Source organism: Puma concolor, chromosome A1 (assembly GCF_028749965.1).
Source record: "Puma concolor isolate L17-30 chromosome A1, mPumCon1.1.hap2, whole genome shotgun sequence".
NCBI lineage: Eukaryota > Metazoa > Chordata > Mammalia > Carnivora > Felidae > Puma > Puma concolor.
In genome coordinates, this window is record NC_141667.1 from 67,213,553 (window position 1) to 67,236,753 (window position 23,201).

Sequence of the window (23,201 nt, forward strand, 5' to 3'; positions counted from 1 at the left end):
CGTGCCTGGGCCTTGGCGACCCAGAACCTGAACGCGTCTTCTGCCTAAAAACTGACCTGAGATTGAGGAACTAAACTTCACAGGCTGATTCCCCTGGGAGCTCCAGACCCTACCTTCCCTGCCCGTGAGATCACGGTGAGGGTGCTCCCTGTGGCCTTGGAGGTGGGAAGAGTTGGGAATGGGGGTCAGGGGAGGCGGCACACCACAGATCCGCCCCTGGAGGCCCGGAGCAGCAGGCCTGAAGGGATCTGGATTTCTTTATTAACAGACATGAGCACGACCCGTTACAGAAGTTTGTGCTTTCCAAAAACAGTTACTGAACGTGAAAAAGGAACCCAAGCAAAGAGGGAGGAGTTAGGGAGGGGCCATTTAAGCCCCGGGCCCCACCGATAGCCCTAACCTGATCCGCGCCTAGGGCCTCCAGCTTGGGACCTGCCCAGCAGGAGGGGGGCAGGAAAGGGCCTGGAAGCCGAGGGGCCCCAGCTGGGCCTACTTCCTTTGGGCCAGGCGGGGAGGGGTCAAGAGAAGGGCGGGGAGGGGGTCCCAGGGAGCCAGAGCCCACGAGCCATTTATTGCCATGTTTTAAAATTCGTGCAAAATATCTGAAGCCCTGGACAGAGAATACAAAGTGATATTTTTCCAAGAAACATAAAACTAGGAAAAGAGGTGGGGCATTTTCCCACCAGAGCTCCCCCGACGCCAGGCTCCCACGAAGGGCGAGGCCTCCACCCCGTCCAGCTGAGTGAGCAGGGAGGACTAAGAGCTACAATCTGGTCCGGGCGGGGAGGGGGTAGAATTTGCAACAGCGTCTCAACTACCAACGGGAGGAAAACCAGTCAACTGTACAAGTCTCCTATCAACTTTAAAAAAAAGAGAAAAGCTGTAAAAGTCAGGCCCTGTGGGTGGGGAAGCGGCCAAGTCCCGGGCCAGGGCCGGAATCCGGAGTGGGTGCCAGGCGGAGCTGCTGCGAGTGCAGGCACGGCGGGCCGTCTGGCCAGAGGCCGGCACAGGTGGGCGGCCTTGGCGAGGGCAGCCTGAGGGCGGGCGCCACCGCTAATCACCGCCCTCGAAGCCCTCCTCCTCTTCTGGTACTGGGTCTGCATCCCAGCAGGTGATGTCGATTTCTATGGTGTTGGGAAAGGAGGGAAGATAAGGAGATGGCTCAGCACATCCATGGCTGTTTCCCCAAACCCCTGGGAGCTGTGGCTGTATCCACACTTGAACGCAACACCCCCAAGTGATCGTGTGTGTGCGTGTGTGTGTGCGCGCGCGCGCGCATCTTCACACTTGAACCCAGCACCCCTACCGGAACTCCTCCCTATCACCCACCCCAGCACTACCTGGAGGTTTGTTGTAGAACACAGGAGGCGGGGCCTTTGCGCACAGCTCTTCGGATTGGGCGAACTCCTCCTCCTGTGATTGGCTGAAGTACCCCTCACTGGCCTGCAGGAAGAAAGCTCCAGGTCACTGGGCCCCACCCAGGAGGGCTAGGGCTGACCTACCAGGCCTGAGCGTTTCCCCAGCAACCAGTGATTCTATCAGTGGTTTCCAGGGAAACATATGCCTGCCTTGGGCACAAAAGCAGAGATGGCCCAAGGAGGGAGAATGAAATGGAGCCTCCCTCCAATAATATGGGTCTCAGAGAATGGAGGTACTGCCTGCTAGAACCCTGACCACCACCCCTACCACCAGGCTGTCCCTGCCCCACCTGGGTCCCCTCCTTCTGGGTGGTCTCGCCATTGGTCAGCAGGTGGGGCTCTGGCTCTGGCTCCAGCTCTGGCTCCTGATCCAGCTCCTCTAGAGCAGAGGGCAGAGTTGGGACCTGGGAGGTGGCCAGAGGCTCCCCTTCTATTTCCTCTTCTGGGTCACAGAAGGTAGCTGGCGGCTCAGGCAGCTCATCAAAATTGAGAAGGTTGGCACAGCCTTTGCCTGCCAGTGGCAGTGGCTCCTCAACCACCTCATCTAGCAGGGGTACCTCTGCCAGAGTGACCTCGGCACCTGAAGGTGGTGTAGGGACCCTAGGCTCAGCCTGGGATATGGAGGCCTCTTCCCCGTTGCCAGGCCATAGGTCAATGAGGCTGGCAGCGGCAGGGGAAATGGTGTTGGCAACAGCGGTATCGGCAGTGGCAGTGTCGGTTTCAATGGCATCAGCTACCGGGATGTCAGCTGTGGTGGTGTTGGCCATGGCAGGCTCCAGAGGGGCAGCCAGGACAGCCTGCTCTGGAGATGCCATGAACATCAAGTCCTCCGTGGGGCTGCCTTGCCCCTGGGGAGGCTCTGGTGCCTGTGGGGGCTCCTCCATGGGGCCTGCCCAGGCCTGAGGGGCTGTTGCTCTGGCCTCTTTGCTGGTCTCTTCACTATCCAGGCCAGGCTCGGGCTCCTGGGTCTCTGCAATAGCACAAATGCAGGAGAGAGATGTGGTCAGCTCCCTCAGGGAAAGAAGCAGGCCTGGGACAGCCACCCTACTGTACTCTGCCTACCCCCTGACTTCCAGGACAGAAGGCTTCCACTAAGAGCTCCATACAGAGCACCTTCCAGAACACCCACTGGGCCCTGCTGCCCCTTTATCTCCTAGTGTCTTTAAACTGCTCGGCAGCCCTGGGAGGAAGGCCCCATCCGCATTCCAGTGAGAGATACTGAGATTCAGAGATAGCAGGTCTGACTGCAACACCAAGCTTCCTCCCTGCCATAGCTACTGGGAGGCCCAGTGATGGGTGGCCCAGATCCCTAAGGAGTTGTTACTATGGCCACGTGGGGTTCCCAGCCTGGGGACTGGGGAGAGGCCTGGTGCAGCTAGGGTGCAGCCCCTCATTCACCTTGAGGGGGTGGCGGAGGCAGTGGTGGAGGCTGCGAGGACGTGACCTCATCCAGAGCCCGCTCAATCTGTTCAGCGACAGGGGTAGAAGCCGTGCTGGAATCAGATGGGCTCCGGGTGGGGATGGGGGTGGGTGCCATCCTCCGGTGGCTGTCCAGGTGGCTGCCTATGGAACAAACCCCCAGGCTGGTCAGTAAGGGCCAAGGGAGCCAGGTGGGACCAGGATTGTCCACCTTGGGGGCCTGGCCATCACCTCCTGTCTGGAGTCTGGGTAGGGGCTAGGAGCCCCCCAGCCCTTCAGGGGCCAGACCACAGCTCCAGACCCTAGAAGCCAGGTCCCTTGGGACAAGAGCCCCTTCAGGGCCAGGGGAAAGAGGCAGGTAATACCTGCTCTGGGGACAAACACCAGAGATCAGCGGTCAGGATGGGGGAGGGCAGGGGCACTGCTGGGAAGCGGGGCCCTCCTTACCCCACCCCACTGAGGCCTGGGGCTGCTACCTACATGGGAGGGAGGAAGAGAGGTTTGGGGTGCGGTGACAGGTGATATAGGGAAAGGGAGTCCGTGGAGGGGAGGAGGAGGAAGAGGAGGAGGAGGAAGGCCCACTGTCCGATGCCTTTATGAAAGGGCAGTACGGACGACCTGCCGAGAGAGACAGACAGAGAGAGACAGAGGACAAGAGAGGGTCAGTCTCCCCCCCCACCCCCATGAGGCCTCACCCGCCCCCAGGGCTGGCCCTAGAAGTCCAAACTGCCTTCCGCTAGGGCACACAATCAGCCATACTAGGCCACAGCCTCAAACCATCAGATGATTCCCACCAGCACCAGACAAGCAGAGCAATGAGCTTGCCACACAAAGCCAGACTCAAAGCAGTACAGGGACAGCCTGCCCCACCCCTGGAACCCCAGCACAAGGCCAAGCACACAGCAGGGGCAAACACTCAGATCAGCAGACAGAGCAGGAGGGTGCTTTGTGGAGGGAGGTGGAAGTTGCACAGGGAGAATCCCAACGGTGAGCACTGGGTACAGGCTCCAGGCTGCTCAAACTCAGGGCCAGAGTAAGAGTCCACTGCACATGCACCCACAGCCCTTCAGGCAAGACCTAGTTCAACCCCAGGAGGGCCACTCCCCACACTCAAGGGCAGGGGGAGGGGGCGGGAGGGGTGGTTTCAGCCCATGCCAGAGCTGCCCAGATGACCTCTAGCACTACCTGTTGCTCAGCCAAGGCCAACACCAACCCCCCCCACCTGAGCCCCTCTCAGTCCTGCCACCTGGGAGCCAGTGGGTGAAAGCACACTTGATGAATGGATGGCCTTGCCTTCTCCAAAGGGGTCCTTGGGCAAGGAAGGCTTCCCTTCCAAGAAAGAGTCGCAGAGAGGCTCAGGCCCAAAACCTGAGGAGAGGGGGTCAGGTGGGGGGCGGGGTTAGACCTGGGACTACCTGGTCGGTGGTTGAAGGGTGAGGGTGCATCGCAGCTGCCCGCAGAGGCCGACGCAACTCGTTCCTGCTGCTTGAAGAACTCCCGTGGGTTGTCAGGCCGCTGGGCAATAATGGCTGCTGCCTCCTAGGGGCACAAAGAAAGGGTGAGAGCCAGGCCCAGCTAAGGCAAGCCCTGCCCACCTCACTTTGTCCTGCTCCCCCAACTCTCACCTCTACCTCCGATTCTGACTTCTTCATCTGGGTCTCTTCTTCTTCATCCCGCTGGTCACCCTGAAACCAAAAAGACAGTGTCCTGGTCATCCCACTCTCCCAGGAGCTCTTGGCCTTCTTACAGGCCTCATGTTTTCTCCACAACCTGGCAGGAAGCAGCTTGGGGGCGGCACCCCTGCTCCCTTCACTACCCAGTCACATAGTCCCTTTATCTACAAGGCCCTCAGCCACCTCATCTCCAGCTCAGACAGGCCCTGGGTACCCAGCTCAGGGACTCCTGCACCATCACCCTGAGATCCAACAGGCATCCAGGGTCATTCAGGAGTGCTCCCTGCTTTGTAGCTAACTTTTCCTGGACCTCCTACCTCAGTACCTAGCCAACCACACCCCCATCACTGATGCCTGGATCTTGGCATTATGACAGGAGGCTTCTCATTAGTCCCATATCCTTGCTCTCTTCCCATAAAAAGATTTTTTCCAAAATCCAAATCAGACCATGATTTCTCCTAGCTTAACATCCCTTGGGGAGCTTCTCATGAGCCGGAGTGAGTACTAGCTGAGTATGGCCCACAGACGGCTTTTGTTTTGCCAGTATGATGTTTTTATTATTTTTTTTAATGTTTATTCATTTATTTTGAGAGAGAGAAAGTGCATGTATACACACGGGGTAGAGGCAGAGAGGGAGGGAGAGAGAATCCCAAGGAGGCTCCACTCTCGGTGTAGAGCCCGATATGGGGCTCCATCCACGACCTGAGCTAAAGTTAGAGGAGTCGGACACTTAACCGAGTCACCCAGGCACCCCCAGTATGATGTTTTTAAAACATTAGTTGCTACCACTTAAAAATCAGGAGTATCAGACCGAAATCAGGATCTCTAGTTTCCCCTGAAATGCCAGAAGCCCTGGCAACAATGGCCCGTGTGCTCTTGGCCAGAGCTGTACTGCTGGAACCCTCACCCCAGCTTGCTGCAGACCATCCCCTACTGCACTTCACTAGCTACCTGCACTGTACAGTTTTGAGGCCGCAACCCCAGGAATAAAGGCAGATGGGGCTCATTGTTTATCCTACATTCCCTTTCGCTTGCCTGATCTAGCCCGTCACCTCTCTCACACCCTCCTCCCGCCGTGACTCACCCACACTACCTGTAAGATGAAACACAAAGTCCTCAGCACAATGTAGTCACAGTTCCTGGAACACGCACACCATTTCCCACCTCCATGCCTTCACACGGGAGATCAATCCCTCTTGCCCCAAATGCCCAACTTCCACCCCAGGTTCAACTCTTCCTGCTTTCAGCCTCAGCTTGGCACTGCCTCCTGAACAAAAGGACCCTCGCCCATTCAGGTCATTTTTGGGTCTCCATGAGGTGTTCCAGGCATACACCACATATGACACTATATCATAATTTCCTTTTTCTGGGATCATCACCCCTGCCCCCTGTGGGTGACACAGGCTGAGAAGTCAGATCTGTGTGTGAGTGGCCAGCACATGGTTCAGTTGGCACACATTTGCACAACTGAACTCACTACATCAAAGATTTTTAATCAGTGCTGCTCCTGCTACTATTGTGGCAAATGGGGTAGGTTGGGGGAGGGGACTGATGCAGAGAGAATAAGCTGCAGGTAAGGTGGTGAAGTTACAGAGCTTCTTTGTTTTGAGCACATAATCTAAAACTTAAATTTTCCCCTCAGGATACATTAAGAAAATGGCCCTCCAAAGTACCCCTCAAGATGGATGTCACTCCAACCACAGCTTTGTGTCTTCCAGAATGAAATCTAAAGTCCTCCTCTGACCTACCTCTCTCTATTTCCATTCATATCTCCCTTGCTCCTCAGCTCACTCGGCTCCAGGCAGGGTCCTTGCCTTCCTATAAATTACATGCCACCAGCCTTTGATGATGTTCCAGCACTGGCTAGTGTAACCTCACTAGAGTCCTTTGCCAGATTCAAAAAAAGGACTAGAGGCAAGCTCATCACAAAAGCCTTAACTACCAACAACGTGCAAAACACTGAAACAAATTAGGGCTCTGGGTAGGAAAGTGAGACCAATACACTAATCATAGGGTCAAAAGCACTGCTGTGCCTGAGCAGCTTCAGATACATGGGGAGCTCCCTGGCAGCCCAGGCAAAAACGGAACTCAGTATAAGGAATGCAATTCTTAACAGAGGACAGAAAGCAGAACAGCTTAAGCAAGGAGAAAGCATTTTATGGTCCTAAATTCCAAAATTCACACACGGGACTGTCTTTAAAGTCCTGCAGTTGTAGGGTCACCACACTGACCTGCTAGAGCATCCACTGTCACTGTCACATGAGCCACACTTGAAGGGCCAGACGAGACTCTAATGTAATGGTAATGGTGTTAAGACTTCTAAGACTTTGACTAAAATGCTGACAACTGGTGAAGATGAGTGATCAGGGGATTCACTCTACTACTGTTTCTACTTCTGAGTGCGTGTGTGTGAAATTTTCTGTCAAAATCAACTTTTTCAAAATGACCTTGCTCTGAATGGGTAAACAAAATGTGGTGTATACATACAATGGAGTATTATCAGCCTTAAAAAGGAAGACATTCTGACACATGGATGAACCTTGAAAACACTGCAAAGTGAAATAACCTAGTCACAAAAGGAAAAAATATTACATGATTCCATTCAAATGAGGTACTTCAGAGGCATCAAATTCATACAAAGTAGAAAGGCAGTTGCCTGAGGTCTGGGGAAACAGAGAATGGGGAGTTTAATGTTTAATGCAGACAGAGTTTCAGTATGGGAAGATGAAATTTTTGAGGATAAATAGTGATGACAGTTGTACAATACGAACATATTGGCAATCTTAATACCACTAAGCTGTACGCTTAAAAAATGGTTAAGGTGGCACATTTTATGTTACATACGTTTCGGCACAATTCAAAATAAGCGGATTCACTGATTAATTTTGAAAAAAATCTTGCCCACCTTGTTCTCCACTGTTTCGAACACCTGGCACATGGCAGGTGACAAATGTTTGCTGAATGAACGATTGCAGGTGGAGCTTACTAACCACACATCATCTCCGCCCCGAGGGGCTACTGTGATTAGAGTGAACTATGACAGCCACTTCATGCCAGGGCCTCTGCAGGGCTGACCGGTCTCCTCCTTCCCAGCCTCCTGTGAGTTTGACCCTGTGTCCCCGCAGCACAAATGGCCATCATAGTCCCAATCCAGATGAGTAGTACCCACCTCCCATCCTGAACTATACCATGTTCAGCCCTGAACGACTTTAGCTATTGCTGAAATACAAAATTCAATTCAAAGCATGAAGACTCAACTCCACTATGATTTTCAAAGGGTCAGGTCCCACGGCCCATCCCAATGTTTGGATGTCAGACGGCACCCTCGGAACAGGGGCTACTCTAAAGGAGATACTACAGATGCTCAGAGCACTGGCCCGGGCTCATTCATGTGGCTCTGCAGCACAACTGTGGTGGCGACCATGCCGCCAGAACCCAAAGTGCAGGAAGTGTGCCCAATCTACCCCAAGCCTTTTAGGCTCCACTGGGAGGGGTAGAGGGAGGCTGGTCAGTGAAGGTCATGGTAGATTTTCTCTTCTATTCTATAAAAGAAGCTTCTTCCAAGGAGGTTTCTTTCCACAGCCAAGGAACAGAGGCCCACATGATCAGGTGGCAGGCCTGACACACTGTGATACTCCATGTCCATGCAAAGGTACCCTGAACACCTGGAACTGTCCCCAAGCCACGGATATCCCCCCGCCCCTCCCGCGAAGCCCAGGAACACAAGGACCATTCTCACTTCCCCTCACTAGGAGACTGGGAGCCCTGGCTAAAAACTTACAAAGATAGACTGCTCTTTCAACCGCCGCTTGGCCTCCTCAGCTTCTAACGTCTGCTGTTTCCTCCTGGAACGATAAGCCAGCATGCACACCTGAGGGTGGGTCCACTGAAGGCCTGGAGCATGTGGCCTGGAGTGGGGCAGGGCCGACCTGTGCTCCTCTATCTGCTGTTCCCGCTCTCGGTAGCGCCGTTCCCGCTCCTCCTGCTCCTGCCGCTCCTGCTCCATCCGCTCTTGCTCAAACCGGAGTCTCTCATCCAGAGCTTTCTTCCGCTCTTCCTCCTTCCTCAGCTCTTCCTCCTTCTGCAACCCCCCACGCCAAGGCAGTGCAGGCCCTGAGCTGGGGCCCGCCTCTGCCCCTCCAGCCCATCCCCAACCCAGGATTGGGGAGGTACCAGTTCTGGGATTTATGCCCTATAGGCATAAAGCCAAAAGGGCTCCCTCTTTCAGCTGGGGTAGCAAACAAGATGGAACACATTGTTTAAGGGAAGGACCTGGGGATAGAAGCCAGAGCTATGCCTTGGGGTAGGGTCAGGGAGGGGCAGCTCAGCCTGAAAGCTGGCGCCAAGGTCCACACCTTGGCTTGCTCCCAGAACTGCTCGCGGTTAATCCGCTTCATTTCCACAGCTGCATCAGTTTTCTGATAGGTGGTGCCCTGCAAAGTCAAATGGCTTGGCATGAGTGGGGAGAATGGGCTGAGTGCTCCGGGAGCTGCCATACACAAAGGGTGAGGACCGAGAGAGGTGGGGCAGGTGCAGCCCTGGCAGGGCCAGCCTGCCCCAGGCACACTGACCACCGGCTCGGCGTTCTCATCCTCACGTAGCCGCAGTCGGTGCAGCACAGGGCTGGAGAGCCGTGCTAGCCCATTGGAGAGTCGCTGCCCGATGGCACCCGCATCTATGTCTTCCACGCTGCTGGCGTTCACAATCACGTCGACACCCTGCAGCAAGAAGTCGTGTTCAGGCAGCATGGCTCTGTCCCATCACTACCACCAGCCAGTGCAGAGACCCTGCTCCCACAAGCCCCAACCCCACTCGCACCTGGAAGAATTCAGCCACCTTAGCCACGTGGCTGGCACAAGCGCATTTGCGGGCATCAGGCACATCTTCACCAACCTGCAAAGTACCCAGGGAAGAGGAGGTCGGGAAAGAACAAGAGGGGTCAGCAGCCTGAGGCCCCGGGGTCTCTTTCCAGGGGGCTAGTGGGGCGCTCTCTGGTGGTGTCAGTGGGTGAAGTGGGGACTTTACTCCCTTCCCAGCCCATAGCTGCATACCCAGTTGATGAGCACATATTTTGGCAGAGCAGCCTGGGAGTCCTTGACGCTGCAGAAGCCGTACATCACCTTCTGGTTCTCAAAGTGGCCGGAGAGCTCCTGCAAACCCCCATCTGGGGGAATCAGGAGGGTATCAGGACTCTCCATCTCCTGAACCCTTACCCTGCAAAGGGCCTGGAGCCCGAAGGAAAGACTCCTCTCGTGGGCTCTGCAGGCACACCCAGAGATCTGGAGGCCCCGCAGTTCTGTGCTGGTGTGAGACAGGGCCAGCAGGCAGGAGCGAGCTTTGTCTCTGAAACCCCTGGGGCCTGACTTAGGGTAGGACTGAGGAAGTGTTTGTTCTTCACACATCCCTTGTCTCACTGTTCACACACCATCTCTTACACCGTGCTAGTGCCCGCTGAGGTAAAATTTAAAACCCCTGGGTTCCCGAGAAAGTGGAAGTGATCCGGGCCATACCTGCCAGGCCCCTTCTCTCCTAGCTGAGTGACTTTGGACAGTCACTCTCCCTTTCTGAGGCTCACTCTTCTTATAATCAAATAGCAAGCAAGGCTCCCTCCCTCCCCACCCTGGGGATCTTAGGGATGGCTGGAGGAAGGACACAGGCAGACAAGTGTGGGTCGACTGGCTGCAAGCAAGGAGATGGCATGCAGCCAGGCGGGTGGGGAAGAAAACAACCAGAGGAGGGGGAGGAGAGAAAGGCAAAGGAATGGCTGGAATTCTTACCTCCTGATGCTGCAAGCTTGAGGTCATCTGAGCCATCCTCATATGTGTACAGAGCCCTGGGGAAAGGGAGGGGTGGCTCAGAGTACTGTCAGGGCCCAGGCTGCCAATTTTGGGTGGGGATGGCTCTGGGGAGGAGGAGGAACACAGAGGGGGCAGGCCAAGAGTATGGATTCTGGCCCAGCACTGCCATGTCATCACGACAGCAGGGCTAGGCACCAATTCTGGCTGAAGCCCAGTGGGAGGCAGCCTGGGACCTGGGACAGGGAGGCCTGGGTCAGCCGGGGAGTAGGCAATGGGGCAGAAATCGCTGCCTAGTTGCTGGCTTTGAGGGAGCCTATGTGTCCCATGCTCAGAGCCTGGGCCCTGGCAGCCTACAACCCAGTGAGCGGGTGTGAGATGGGAGATTCCAAGGCGACGGTTCCTTGGTTACCGTTCCCTGGCTACCATGATCCTCATCCTCCATTGGCTGTCGCCAGGAACCTACCTGGCGTGTTCTTCAGTACCCACGGCCCCTCCTCCCATGGCAAGGGAGGGGGAGGAGAGAGAACCTGGTGCTCTCTTCGATGGGCATCCCTGGGTAACCATGGCAACCTGGCAATTGGCACATGACTGGCCCACCCTACCCACATTCTCCTGAACACAAAGGACCCTGGGGACATGGCTTTGGCCTCAATCTTGGCCTCTCAGAAATGGGGATGAGGTCAACGTGGCCACTCTTGTCACTCTTGCCCAGACTCAGACCCCTGGCATGTTCTCCTGGCCTTCCAGGCCCTAGGCCTCTACCAGAGCTGAGGCCCTAGCCTCCCGGGAATGCTGGCCTTTCCTTCTGCCTTAGCTTCACCAGAAAGCTGACTGTAGCAGCCTTCTTCCTTCCCCCTCCTTAGCTTTTTCTGCCCTGGCTTTTTCTCCCCAAGCAGCAGTGGCACAGCATCCATTTCGCGCAAGGGAAGGCAGAGACGTTTCCTGAGAACCCACTGGAGCGAGGAAGAAGAGCCTTGTCCCGGAGGCTCAAGAGGTCTCAAGCTCCTTCTCCACGCTTTCCTTTCTCTACTCCCAGAACAAGTGGAGGAGGCTAGGAGCTAGAAGAAGGGGAGGCAAGGTGATGGAGAAGAGAAAGGGAGGGGGAAACAGAAAGAAAGGAGGAAGAAAGAGAAAAGAAAGGAAGTGAAGGGATGAAGAGAAAACGAAAGACAGGGAGCGAGGGAAGAAAGGGGGAGGGAGAGCGGGAAGAGGAAGGAGGGGGAGAGAAGGAGGGGGAGAGAAGAAGGGGGAGGGAGGGAGGAAGGAAGGAGGAGGGCCCAGGGAAGGAAGGAGGGCCTGGCCCAGTCTCAAGGGGTCAGCACAAGTCAGGATCCCTAGCCCCCTGCTTCTTGGGATTCCCCCCCTCCAGAAAGGGACACAGGTGGGCTGTGGAGCTGGGAGCTCCTGGTCCAACTGTTGCCTGGGCCCCAACCCTGGCAGCTGCTTCCCAGCACAGCTGTCCCACCACCTGTCTGGCTACCCTAACCCACCACTGGGAACAAAGGGCCCTCAGAGAAGCAGGGAGAGTCTGTCTGTCTCCATTCTGCAGACCAGAAATGGAGGCAGAACTCAAAGACCCTGGCTGCCAGACACTGCTCTAGATATCACATCTCGCTGGAACAACTTGTCAGCCTCTCTGGGGGCCCTTGCTCCCCACAAGAACACCTGCCTGCCAAGGACCCCTTCCGCCCCAACCCTTGCCTACCCACCTCTGGCCATCTTTTCCTGCTATGGCCACAGCCCTTGCCTGGCAGAAACCATGCCTAAGTTGCAGGCCTTCAACCCTGAGCTCCGCCCCACCTGTCTTTCCAGCCAGACATCCATATCCACACCAAACACTTGGGGTGTGCTGGATGGCTCCCTTATCCCAAACACAATTCTGGATATTTCCCACCCTGGAGCCTCTGCATATGTGGTTCCCTCCACAGGAAGGCCAGACTTAGTTCTCTACCCCACTGCCCACCCTTGGCTGAAATCCTTCAGGGCCCCCAGTGCCAGCTCCCAAGAAAGCCCTGCCCTAAGCTGCACCTTCCCAGAGCACTTACCACACCCCAGCAGGGACAGCAAGAGGCATCTGAACCCATCCTAGCTTTCACTAGACCTGAGCTCCTCCAACACATCAGAGGCAGCCTGGGCCTGCATGGGTGGGAGCTGGTGACACCACAAGGTATCAGGAAGGGAGGCCCAGGAATCTACCTGTCTTACCAGCTCCAACCCCTGAAGACAGACAATACCCTAGCTGTAAGCTTTGTGAAGCTGAGCATTTGATTTGGTCAATCCACACTTATCACTCCCTGGGTTCCAAGACCAGCATAGGGCAGCAACAGTAGGTACCTGTGATACTGACACAAACTCTGAGAAACCACCTAGGCCAGAGACACTGGACTAGGGTGGGGTGGGGACTGGAGTGTAGCCACTCCAGGGAGATCCTGAGTTCAGCTGAGGTGGGGGACCAAAGGCAGGTGGACTCTTCAGGACAATCCCACTCTCAGGATATTGCAGCTGGAAGGGCCTTGGGGGTCCCAGATATGGTGGAGTCCTGTCGCCTCTTCATCTTTTCAAAAAGACCAGAGGGGAGCAGACACTTTGTGTGTGGTCACACAGTGAGTAGTGTCACACCCAGGACAACACTTGCTCTTCCCACTACATAACCTGACTTCCTGGGCCCAGTGCCAGGGCAGTGGTCCATTTCAGAGGCTCTGCCACCTAGGAGTGAGCTCCCCCATCCCCTTCCCTCCCACTCAGAGGCAAGGTAAGTGAAGGCAGTGCCAAGCCCCTTGACCAAGACAGCAACTGTACCCAAGATGCCCTCCTCTGGCCTCCTAGTGCAGGGTCTGCCCATGAGTCTTGAGACCCCACTGTACCCCTGGCTCGGTACTGGGCTTTGGGGAATTCATGGCCCACTCTGTAGGATATGATTCTCACACTCTTTTTACAAAATGCTATCTGGGCCCTTGGGAGTGAGCAAATGTGTGCATGTGCGAGGGTGCGTGTCTGCGTGTGTGTGTGTGTGTGTGTGTGTGTGTGTGTGTGTGTCCCACACACAACCCAGATGGGGGGGGTGACGCATGCCAGTGATGAATAACTTGCTTTGGCCACATGGATGCTGCTGGGCTTTGGGAGCCCAGGCCTCGGCTAAGCAGGATGTGAGCGAGCAGTGGTTGTGTGGCCCTGTACTAGGCCGCCAGAGCCCAATTTCTGGGAGGTTAGGGGGGAAATGGGGTGATGGCAGACACTAACCACCAGACCGGAGGGTGAGGGGGACGTCTTAGGGTGGGCTGTGCCTCTCTGCAGACAGGGCCCATATCCCAAGGCTAACTCCTCCACCAGGCCAAGCCGGCCACTTGCCCTGAACTCCTCCCATGATCTCAGCCCCCTTGGGGCAGGGCTGGGACAATAGGTGGGCCGCCTGCCCACTTAGCCTGTGCTGGCCTCTCCTGTGACTGACCTGCAGGACATGAGAGCTTGTCTCCTGCGTCCATCCCTCCAGGCCTGGCTGCCAGCCAGTGCTGCAGTACCATGGCATGGGCGCCTGGCCATCTTGCCCCTCCTCCAGCCCCCAGGTCAGTGTCCCTACCCAACTGCCCTCCTAAGGTGAGGGTGAAGCCAGCCCAGGTGAGGTCCCTCACGCCTATCCTCTCTCTGTGCCTCAGTTTCCTGCCTGTCAGGAGAAGAACAGGCCTAGAGAACAGAATGGGTACCTGTCCCAGGAGAGAGTATTTTGGGGCAAGATGATTCCTGAATGGGGCAGTTTGCTTTCCTGCCACCCAGGGGACTCCAGAGGGAGAGCAGGTGGCCCATCCCCTCATACAGCTCAGGGGAAGACAACAGCTGGGGAAGCAGGAGAGGGTAGTTCAGCTTTCCCCCACCAGGGAGCTGAGAGTCCCTGGCCACTGGGCCATGAGGCTTAGGGGCTCAGTGCATCTACTCACCCTCTCATCCCTCTTTGGGGGTTCCCTCCACACTTGTGCGCCTGAGGGCTTCCTCCCAGGAACCCCAGATGGCCACCTAGCCAGGCAGTTCAGTCCCCGTTGCATCTCCCAGCCCTGATGCCTAGTCCCCACAATCCCCTCCGGGTCGGGTCGGAGAGAAGAGGACTCATCTCTGCCTCCTCCACGACCCTTGAGGGGAACAGGAGTCACTGGGTGATTGCTATGTGGCAAAGAACGTCTTTCCATCACACCCCAACTCCGAGAGGCCCCCCGGTGGGCGGGGCGCCCCGGCCCCCAGCCCGCCCTGCTCCTCCCCCGCCCTAGCTTTCCTTTGTGCTGTGGCCGGGCCGGGCTGGGCAAGGCAGGCTGCGCTGGCTCCGCTAGCTCGGTCCCCGCCTCGTCCCCGCCCGGTCTTCGCCCGCTCGAAGGTGGCGAAGGTGCCCTTGGCCGCCCCGTGCACACCTGTCCCCCGGGCCCGGGGCGGAAGGGCAGAGGGCGGGGGATGGGCTACCGCAGGGCCATGCGGCCCCGGACCACACATCTGGGACCCTGCCTCTCCCTGACCTGCGTCGGGCCACCGCTCCCACCGCGAGACTCTGGCCGCCTGTGGGAGCTCGGGCCCGGCAGTGCCCCGCCTGGCCCGGCCCGGCCCCTCCCCCGGCACGCACAAAGGCAGCCCCTCCCTGGCCCTCCCGGGCCGCTGCACCATTTCGGGGTCTCCCCCTCCCTTCCCGGCTGCAGGGCGGCGGAGCCGGGTGGAAACAAAGGCGCGGCGGCGGCGGCGCGGGGACAAAGGGGCCGGGGGGGGCGGGGGCGGGGGGCTCACCAGTCGGCCGCGCTCTCCTCCCGAATCACCTCCTCGTACGCCGCCAGCAGCTCCAGGCGGTGGCCGCTGAAGCTGACGCCAGCCATGCTGCTGGCCGGACCGAGACCGAACGGACAGACGCACAGACGGACGGACGGCCAGAGGAGCAGGGAAGGAAAGAAGGAGTCGCCGCCGCTGCCGCCTCGGAGCCTCTGCAGCGTTGCGAGCCGAGCGAGCCAGCGGCCGGGGGGAGGGGAGCCGGCCGGCGGGGGGCGGGGGGCGCAGGCTCCGCCCGGCTCGCTCCCTCCGCGCGCTCGGTCCTAGCGCCGCCCTGGCCCGGCGCAGGGGGAGGCCCGCCCCCCCTTCCCGGCCTGCCCCGGGGCGCCCCCACGCCCCTCACCCACAGCCCCTGCACTCTTCGCCCGGGAGCGGGTCTGCCCTTCAGCTCTCAAGGCGCGTCCCACCCACGTCCTAAAACCTCGCCTACAGTGTTCCCAACGTAGGCGCTCACCCACTTCTCCAGCCCTTTACCCAGCCGAGACCCTACCTCACCACACTTACCGTATGCAACCACTACCCAGGCCCAGCTTCACCCCTCTTCTTTCCAGCTCCTTGTCCCAGTTCCAAACCCACTTCATTCCATTCGGGCCCAGCCCCACTCAGCCCCACTCCGTGCTTCATTTCTCTTCGTCCCAGCCTCACCGTCATCCCAAACCAGTTTAAACCCATTTCTGTCCCAACCCCCTAACCCAACCCAATTGGACCAGCCACCCTGGCCCATCTGCAGCTCATCCCCACCTCCGAAGGGCCCATTCCTAGTCCATCCCCATCACTATCCACTGTCACTTGTGTCTCCACCCCAAATCCAATTTCTTTCCCTGCCTACTCCCACCCCATACTCAGCCCACACCTCCAAACATTCACAGTCAGCCATCGCTAGCAGCACCTTACTCAGTCCAGCCTACCCTATTCCCATTGGGATCTCAGTTCCTAACCACACCCCTCCATCCCTGCTTCCTTGACCATGCCCAGCCCCAACCCAGCTCATTACCCCAGCATTCTGATCTTCTTCCCCATCCCTGCTCCACCTCTATTCTGAGCACTCCTCCCTTACTTGCTGCCTCCAAATAGGGCCAGCCTAGGAATTCCTTTGCCTTCTCTCCCAAGCCTCAGGCCTCTCAGAGGAATCCCAAATAGAGTTCCGGAAGCAGGGAGGCAGCGTCTAACCCCAGACTCCCAGGGCAGGGCTCCTCCAAGGACACTCCAGGGCCAGTCCCCCTGGCACCTTTGTTTCCCAGAGCTCTGAGCACAGAAGTCCCCTGTGTGGGGGTGAGCACCATTGCCAGGGCCTCCTGGAACATCTCCACTCCTTGCTGAGGTGAGACCCTGAAACCCTCCTCGGCTCTAAGAAGCCTTTTCCATCTCCTACAAAGCCTCCCACCCCCATCTTCTGTGGGAAGGTGACAGAAACAAGCCAACTTTACTTGGTCCAGTCCAGGAAGTAGAGAGGTGGTCCCCAGCTGGGCCTCTGAGTTCTGAGTTGGGCAATCAATTATTCTGAGGAGAACAGTTTGAGTGGATCAGCAGTGAATCCTGGTACTTTGGAGTAGGAATAAAACCCCAAACATTTCACAGACACCTGCCTGGGGAACTCTGCACCTACTATGCCCGGGACCCCTGGTCCCGGCAGTTTCTCCATAGCCCCCACTTGGAACAAGGCCCAGGCAGGGTCCCTGGGATTCTAGGGAGTCCCTGGGATTCCTCTAGGGAGGAGACCACAGCAGGGCTGAAGGATGCCTGGGAAGGGTAGGTAGAGGGATCTCAGGCCTCATGCCCCTCCTGCTTCCTTTGACATGTCCTAGCCCAGGACTCCCCACCACTTCCTCATCACCAGCCTCCTGCTCAGTCAGTTTCACATGCAAAAAACAGAAGTCCAATGAGCATGCTCTCCCTTCCTCAAATTCCTGCCTCCCCCCAGCCACCTACAACTCTCTCCAGCCACCCCATTCTCACCTCTTTGCCATCCTTATTTTTAAATAAACTTTTAATTTTAGAACAGTTTTAAATTTACAGAGAAATTACAAAGATAGTACAGAGTCCTCACATGTCCCATGCCCCGTTTTCTCTATTTTCAGGAGAGAAAGAGGGTTCCCGGCTTACATGCCCTGGAGCCCACTCTTTCTGATCTTCTCACCCTTCATCCCTCTGCATCATCATCATCATATAATTTGTATATCAGCAATCTGTCTCCTCCTGCTCCTGTTGTCCCTGGTATCATTCCAGCCAAGGTCACTAGTGACCCTTAAGTTGCCCAAATTCAGTGGCACCATTGTCATCTTCAGTTTTCTTGACCAGTGAGAGGAAGGTCACACTGATCACTCTCTCCTCTGTGCATCCGCCTTCCTTCAGCCACCTGCTGTCCCTGAAATGAACCCAGAAGCCCACCTGGTGGCTGGGTGTGTGCTGAGTGCCTCCTTGGAGGTTCTGCCACCAGGCTTTCCTGTCTACCACTCCCAGCACTGATCACCCTTCAGGTCACTAACATATCAGGTCTCTCCCATCCTCAAAGCACAAGCTCCCCTCCACACTGGTAGGCTGGTCCAGTGGCTTCTGGGTCCCCAGAGTAGAAAAAACAAAAAAGAGGGAGGATTCAGATCCAGAAGCTGGCCGCTTGCTGTGTGACCTTGGCTAAAAGGCTTCCCCTCTCTGAGTTTCCTCTTTGATGAGGTGTAAGGATAAAATGTGACTAGATGGAGACTTGAAGGTGAGAAACCCCTTCCTTTCTCCTTGAAGCTTGGCTGTTCCCCATGCCCATCTTTCTGTTCTGTGCTTCTTTCTCTCTCTCTCTCTCCCTCTCTTTTTTTTTTGCATGTTTATTTATTATTGAGAGACAGAGACAGAGCATGAGTGGGGGAGGGGCAGAGAGAGATGGAGACAGAATCCGGAGCAGGCTCCAGGCTGTCAGCACGGAGCCAGATGCGGGGCTTGAACCCACAAACTGTGAGATCATGACCTGAGCCAAAGTCGGACACTTAACTGCCTGAGCCACCCAGGCGCCCCAGGGTTCTGTGCTTCTCAGCATCTCTTAGGGAAGGTTTTAAGGCTGATATGTTGGCCTCAGGACTTTTTCAGCATCAGCTGGTAGAGCCTTCTCTGTCCTTATCCTGCCTCTGCCAGGTTCCAACCAAGCAAAACTTCAAGAGTGCCTGTCATCGTTACAGTGCTTACAGCATTTCCCAGGCATCTGCCCCTAGGGGGTGGGAGTGCTCAGCCACTTCACCACATTAGCTCTGCTCCTGATAAGTCCATTGCTGTCACCACACAGACTTTGCTAACCATGTGTCCTTAGACTCATTGCTGGACATTTCTTGTCTCATTCATCTTCACCTATAAAATGGGGATGATCATGATGGTACCTACTCACAGGGTCTGTTTGAAGATTTTTAAAACATTTCTAGAGGGTTGCCTGGGTGGCTCAGTTGATTGAGCATCCAACTCTTGATTTCAGCTCAGGTCATGATCCCAGGATCATGGGATTGAGCCCTGCATCAGACTCCGAGTTGAGTGCTGAGCGTGGAGCCTGCTCAAGATTCTCTCTCTCTCCCTCTCTCTCTGCCCCTCCCCCCTGCTTGTGTGCACTCTGTCTCTCAAATAAAAAAAGTAACAAAGTTCTTTAAAAAAAATAAAGAGGGGCGCCTGGGTGGCGCAGTCGGTTAAGCGTCCGACTTCAGCCAGGTCACGATCTTGCGGTCCGTGAGTTCGAGCCCCGCGTCGGGCTCTGGGCTGATGGCTCAGAGCCTGGAGCCTGTTTCCAATTCTGTGTCTCCCTCTCTCTCTGCCCCTCCCCCGTTCATGCTCTGTCTCTCTCTGTCCCAAAAATAAATAAACGTTGAAAAAAAAATTAAAAAAAAATAAAGATAAAAAAGTATCTAGAAAGTGCTTAAAATGACAACTGCATACAGTAGGTGCTATTGATGTGTCAGCTGTTATTACTGTTTTACAGATGGGAAAACTGAGGCTCAGTGAGGGGCAGTGACTTGCCCAGAGGCATGCAGCTAGTGAGGAACAAATCCTGGATGGGAACCCAGGTCTATCCCATGTCACTTCACAACCATATGCTCTCCCTGCTTCCCCTCCTGTCACCCCCATTTCCAGGGGTGTGGCCTGGCTAGAATTCGGTCAGAAGTAGTTCTTGAGGCTATAGCTGTGGAGACTAGGGTGAGAGTCAGGGGGCCGGGGTCCTGGGTGTGGAGGGGAGGAAGTGTGCCCAGTGCCATCCCTATCCCTGTTTTCTGGCTGCTTTTCCACTACAGGCTCCAGAGGGGAGCATGGAGTCCACGCTGGTGGTCAGCTGCAGGGACTGCTTCAGGGATGGACATGTTTCCCAAGTCGGTCCAATGGGTGTTAGCTCTGAGCCTATTGCTGGAACCGTTAAGAAAGCTTCCACCTGGGCTACTGAGCCGGCAGGATGTGGGCCTGGGGCTGGTTGAGGGGCATCTTTGCCAATAATGGGGAGAGCCACCTGACAATACAGCCAGCATGAGGAAAACAGAGCTGAGACATGGAGAGCAAGCAAGAAAGCAAGCTCAGAGAGACTCCCACTGCCATTAACTTTTCTAGTTAAATGAGCCAAATTATTCCTGTTTTAGCTTAAACTCGTTTGAATGGCAGGAGTCCCTCCTAATCTACCCAAGTAGTAGTCACTTTTGTCAGTGACAGGGAAATGGGTGAAAGCTGAGTTGGCCTTTTAGTGTCCCACCCCGCCCCAGCCCTGAGTGGAAGGACCCAGTCCTGTCCTGGGTTCTTCCCTGGCCATTCGCAGTGACCTCACCACACAATCTCCCAGGGCTGGCCTGGCCCCGTGAGTTCTTCCCGGACTCCCAGCAAGCTTCTTGCTCCACTACGGCCCCTGGAGCCCTAGTCCTCCTCCCCCCTTTAGGCTCCATTGAGGAGGGGCCCTTCCTCCACTCACAGGGTTGTTGGAATCCGTGCACCGAGGGGCCCAGCCCTTTCCCCCATGGTCTCAGCTGCCTTCCCCTAGTAGGACTGCTTGGAGGGGTCCACGGGACTGTGCATGTTCCAAGACTACATCGGAGCCGGCACTGAGGAGGCAGGACCAGAATCATCAGTTCTCTGTCCTCTGTACTCCAGTCCCTCACCCTGCACTGCCTCTCTTCCTGCTGACTTCAAATGAGCTCAAACTGCTCAGAGCAGGCAAAAGCCCCTCCTCTGCCTGCTGCCTCTCTGGTTGCCCACTCATGCCCCCGCTGTGGGCTCTGCCCCCTCGGTTGGAGATTGCACTCTCCAAGGGCGCTAATGGCCTCCCCTGCCTGGCACAAGGACATTTCCCAGTTCCCATGGCCTCCACCCGCACAGCCTCACACCCCAGCTTTGGAACACTGTGATCCTTGCAGCTCTAAGGTTTGGAGGGGACAGTTGGGAGGTGCAGTGGGGAGCACCTCAGCTTTTGATCTTTGGAGGAACATACCCAGGATGTTCTGGCTGAGTGGCTTTGGACAGGTCATTTTCACTCTCTGAGCCTCAGTTCCCTCATATGAAACATGCCTTTAGTGACATCTCTCTTAAGTGATTTTCTAGGATTAAATTATATATAAGCTATTGCCCTGTGGTTCCAGGTAGAGAGAGGCAATGTTCAGAGCAGGTGCTCCATGCTTGTGTTTATTTCCATCTAGGCTAGCTCCTCTTTCCTGAGATTCAGTCTCCAACTCTCTGTTCTTCACCCTTCTGTCCCCACTGTTCCCCCAACCCTGCCTCAGCCCCCACCCCACTCCCACCCCAACTTCCCTTTCTTCTACCACCTTCCCTGGGCAGATACTGCCGATATTCCTCCCTCCACCCATCTTGGCTGCCCAGCTGACTGTAGCTGCTAGTGGTCAGACTTCCTCCTGGCCCACCACAGCCAAGCCTCTTAAGAGAGTTGTCTACACTCTCTCATCTACTCTTGTTCTACATCTCACCGGCCCTCCCCCGCCTAGTTCCTCTAACCCTGGCTGCTGCCCCAGCTCTCTGCTAAACTGATCTGGCAAACATCATCACTTTGTTGTGAAATGCGATGGGGACTCCTTGGCCTTATCTGCCTGGATGACACTGTTGGCAACTTCTGGAAACACTCCTGCCCCGCCCTCGCCTCCCTGCCCTTAGCTCTCCAGAGGCTGTCATCTGTCCTCTGCCCCTGGAGGCTCCTTCTGCTTTCTCTGCCCAGTGCTGTGATGTTGCCGCTTCCTGCCCTCTCATTTCTTCCATGGCTGTCCTCATGCTGGATTTGTTCCATGTTTATTATTATTTTTTTAAACAGGTTAAAAAAGAATCTAACTTAGTTGCCAACATCCAAAAACCAGATTTCATATTAAAGTCTGAATCTCTGGGTGCCCTTGGTAAACTGTCAGATGTGGCCACAGCTCAGCGTTCACACATGGCGGCCCTTGCTTCAGGCCAAGAGTGGCTGCCCCCAGAAGCTCCCCCCAGACTGCTCCCAGCAGCACTCAGCATCCTTCCCTGTGTTCTTGCTCGCTTGTATCCATGGAAACCAAGGATGGACTGAGAGGGCTTCATGGTTCAAGAGAAGTGGGAGAGAGTGCATTTCTTTGTGGAAGTGAAAGATACTGTGTTTAATATGCTAGGGATGTCTTAGTTCCAAAGGAAACCGCATCTCACCTGCTCTACTCCTGCTGTGGCCTACCTGGGTCCTGCTCCTCAGCCCTCTCTCCGGCCATCAATTACAAGCATCTGTGACCTCCCCATCCCTGTCCCAAACTCATTCCTGAATTGAATCTGAGGCGAATACGGACTTGACTCTTCATCCGCTTTCTGAATTTGTCACCTAAATGTCCCACAGGCATGTCATCCAGTCATTTAACATTCATTGGCCATCCACTATGTGCCAGGCACTGTTCTAGGCTCTGAAAATAACACAGGAAGCGCTGCACTTATGCTCCAGGGGTCCTCAAGAGAACACAACAGAGTGGCCGTTTCTTCTCTTAAAAAGGATGGGCCCAAGGACCTGTTGAGAATGTCAGCAACTTCAGATGTGCTAAGGGTCCTCATGCCAGGGAGCCCTGAAGGACAGGTGGCCATGGGCAGGCTGAGTTATCCTAGCCCTAGTTTGGGCTCCTCTCCTCGGTCCCTCTCTAGTGCAGGTGAGATGGGAGAGAGGACAGTCCTCCCAGGGTGGTGGAGGGCATCAGTGGTAAGCAAGGGGCCGCAGAGAAACATGGGGCTACCATCAGAGCCTCCAGGTTTTGAAATAGCAGGCAGAAGGGAGCTTTTAAGGGACACTCGCTGGTGAAGGTGCTTAGTGCCAGCCCATCCCGGGACTGTGTGCCCAGCTTCAGGCCTGGTGTCTAGTGTGGCTCAGGGCTCAGGAGCTATGAAACCTTGGTCAGGTCTCCTAACCTCTCATGTCTACAATGAGAGTAAATACCTCACAGGGTGGCTGGGAGGATGGCACGGGACAGCGTAAGCAGTGGCTGGTATATTCCAGATGCGTATCAGAATTGCCTTTTTGCCTCTCCTGACTTCTCATCCTTCAGGCCCCCACTCTAGGCTCCATGGGATCTGTCATCGGGTCCCATCTCTGCTCCTCAAATCACTCTCTGCTCCTCCCTTCCTGTGGCTCCTGCCCCTCCTCCTCGTCCCTCTCCTTCTGTCCACCTTGCTCACAGTTCTCGGAGCTCTTTTACAATACAAATCTGAACTGGTTGCTTCCTATTTCACACTCTTCTGTGCCCTGACACCCCTACCCCACCCTCAAGATGAAGTCCCAGCTCCTTGGCCTGGCACTTGTGGCTTCCCAGGACCTGAGGGCTGCACTCTCCAGCCTTACCCTCTGTTGCAGCACAGGGCTGACACCTCTGGGCCTTCACTCTGGCTGTCACTGTTTTCCATACCCCATCTCTGCAGATGTACCTCCAACTCCTCCTTTCTGACCTCCAAGCCAGTCCAGATTAGGCACCCCCCACTTCTGTAGGTGCCCACACATGCGATCCCCATTTACCTCCTCCTGCAGACCATGAGCTGTCCAAGTCCCCATCACAAGGATAACCAGGATGGCTAGCCCTGGGAAAACCATCTTAATCTCCACCCTGCTGTGCCTCAAACCACACCTTTCCTAATGCATAGGCAGCACACATGGGGCA

The 23,201-nt window shown here is 55.9% G+C and overlaps 1 protein-coding gene across 2 annotated transcripts; it reads right to left on the minus strand.

Annotated features, from left to right (window-relative positions):
• Nucleotides 1–239: 239 nt before the first annotated feature.
• On the minus strand, nucleotides 240–15,302 carry DBN1 (drebrin 1). 2 transcript variants are annotated; one of them, XM_025923552.2, is made up of 15 exons: nucleotides 15,067–15,302; nucleotides 10,288–10,343; nucleotides 9,562–9,674; nucleotides 9,329–9,403; nucleotides 9,082–9,228; nucleotides 8,866–8,943; nucleotides 8,440–8,591; nucleotides 8,292–8,355; nucleotides 4,463–4,522; nucleotides 4,253–4,376; nucleotides 3,318–3,455; nucleotides 2,817–2,981; nucleotides 1,709–2,388; nucleotides 1,341–1,443; nucleotides 240–1,124 (listed from the first exon to the last, which is right to left on the minus strand). In XM_025923552.2, the coding sequence occupies exons 1-15, from the start codon at nucleotides 15,150–15,152 to the stop codon at nucleotides 1,054–1,056; spliced, it is 2,112 nt and encodes a 703-aa protein (XP_025779337.1). In that variant the 5' UTR covers nucleotides 15,153–15,302; the 3' UTR covers nucleotides 240–1,053. The 2 variants fall into 2 exon arrangements, with proteins under 2 accessions (XP_025779337.1, XP_025779340.1); XM_025923555.2 differs by lacking the exon at nucleotides 3,318–3,455 and having other exon boundaries at nucleotides 15,067–15,301.
• Nucleotides 15,303–23,201: the final 7,899 nt, after the last annotated feature.

What these genes read in the sequence shown, in the direction of transcription:
- DBN1 (XM_025923552.2), bottom strand. Translation starts at nt 15,152, where the DNA reads ATGGCTGGCGTCAGCTTCAGCGGCCACCGCCTGGAGCTGCTGGCGGCG. An exon ending in GAGGAGAGCGCGGCCGACTG is followed by an intron (nt 10,344 to 15,066) that starts GTGAGCCCCCCG and finishes CCCTTTCCCCAG; the next exon opens with GGCTCTGTACACATATGAGG. An exon ending in CAAGCTTGCAGCATCAGGAG is followed by an intron (nt 9,675 to 10,287) that starts GTAAGAATTCCA and finishes TGATTCCCCCAG; the next exon opens with ATGGGGGTTTGCAGGAGCTC.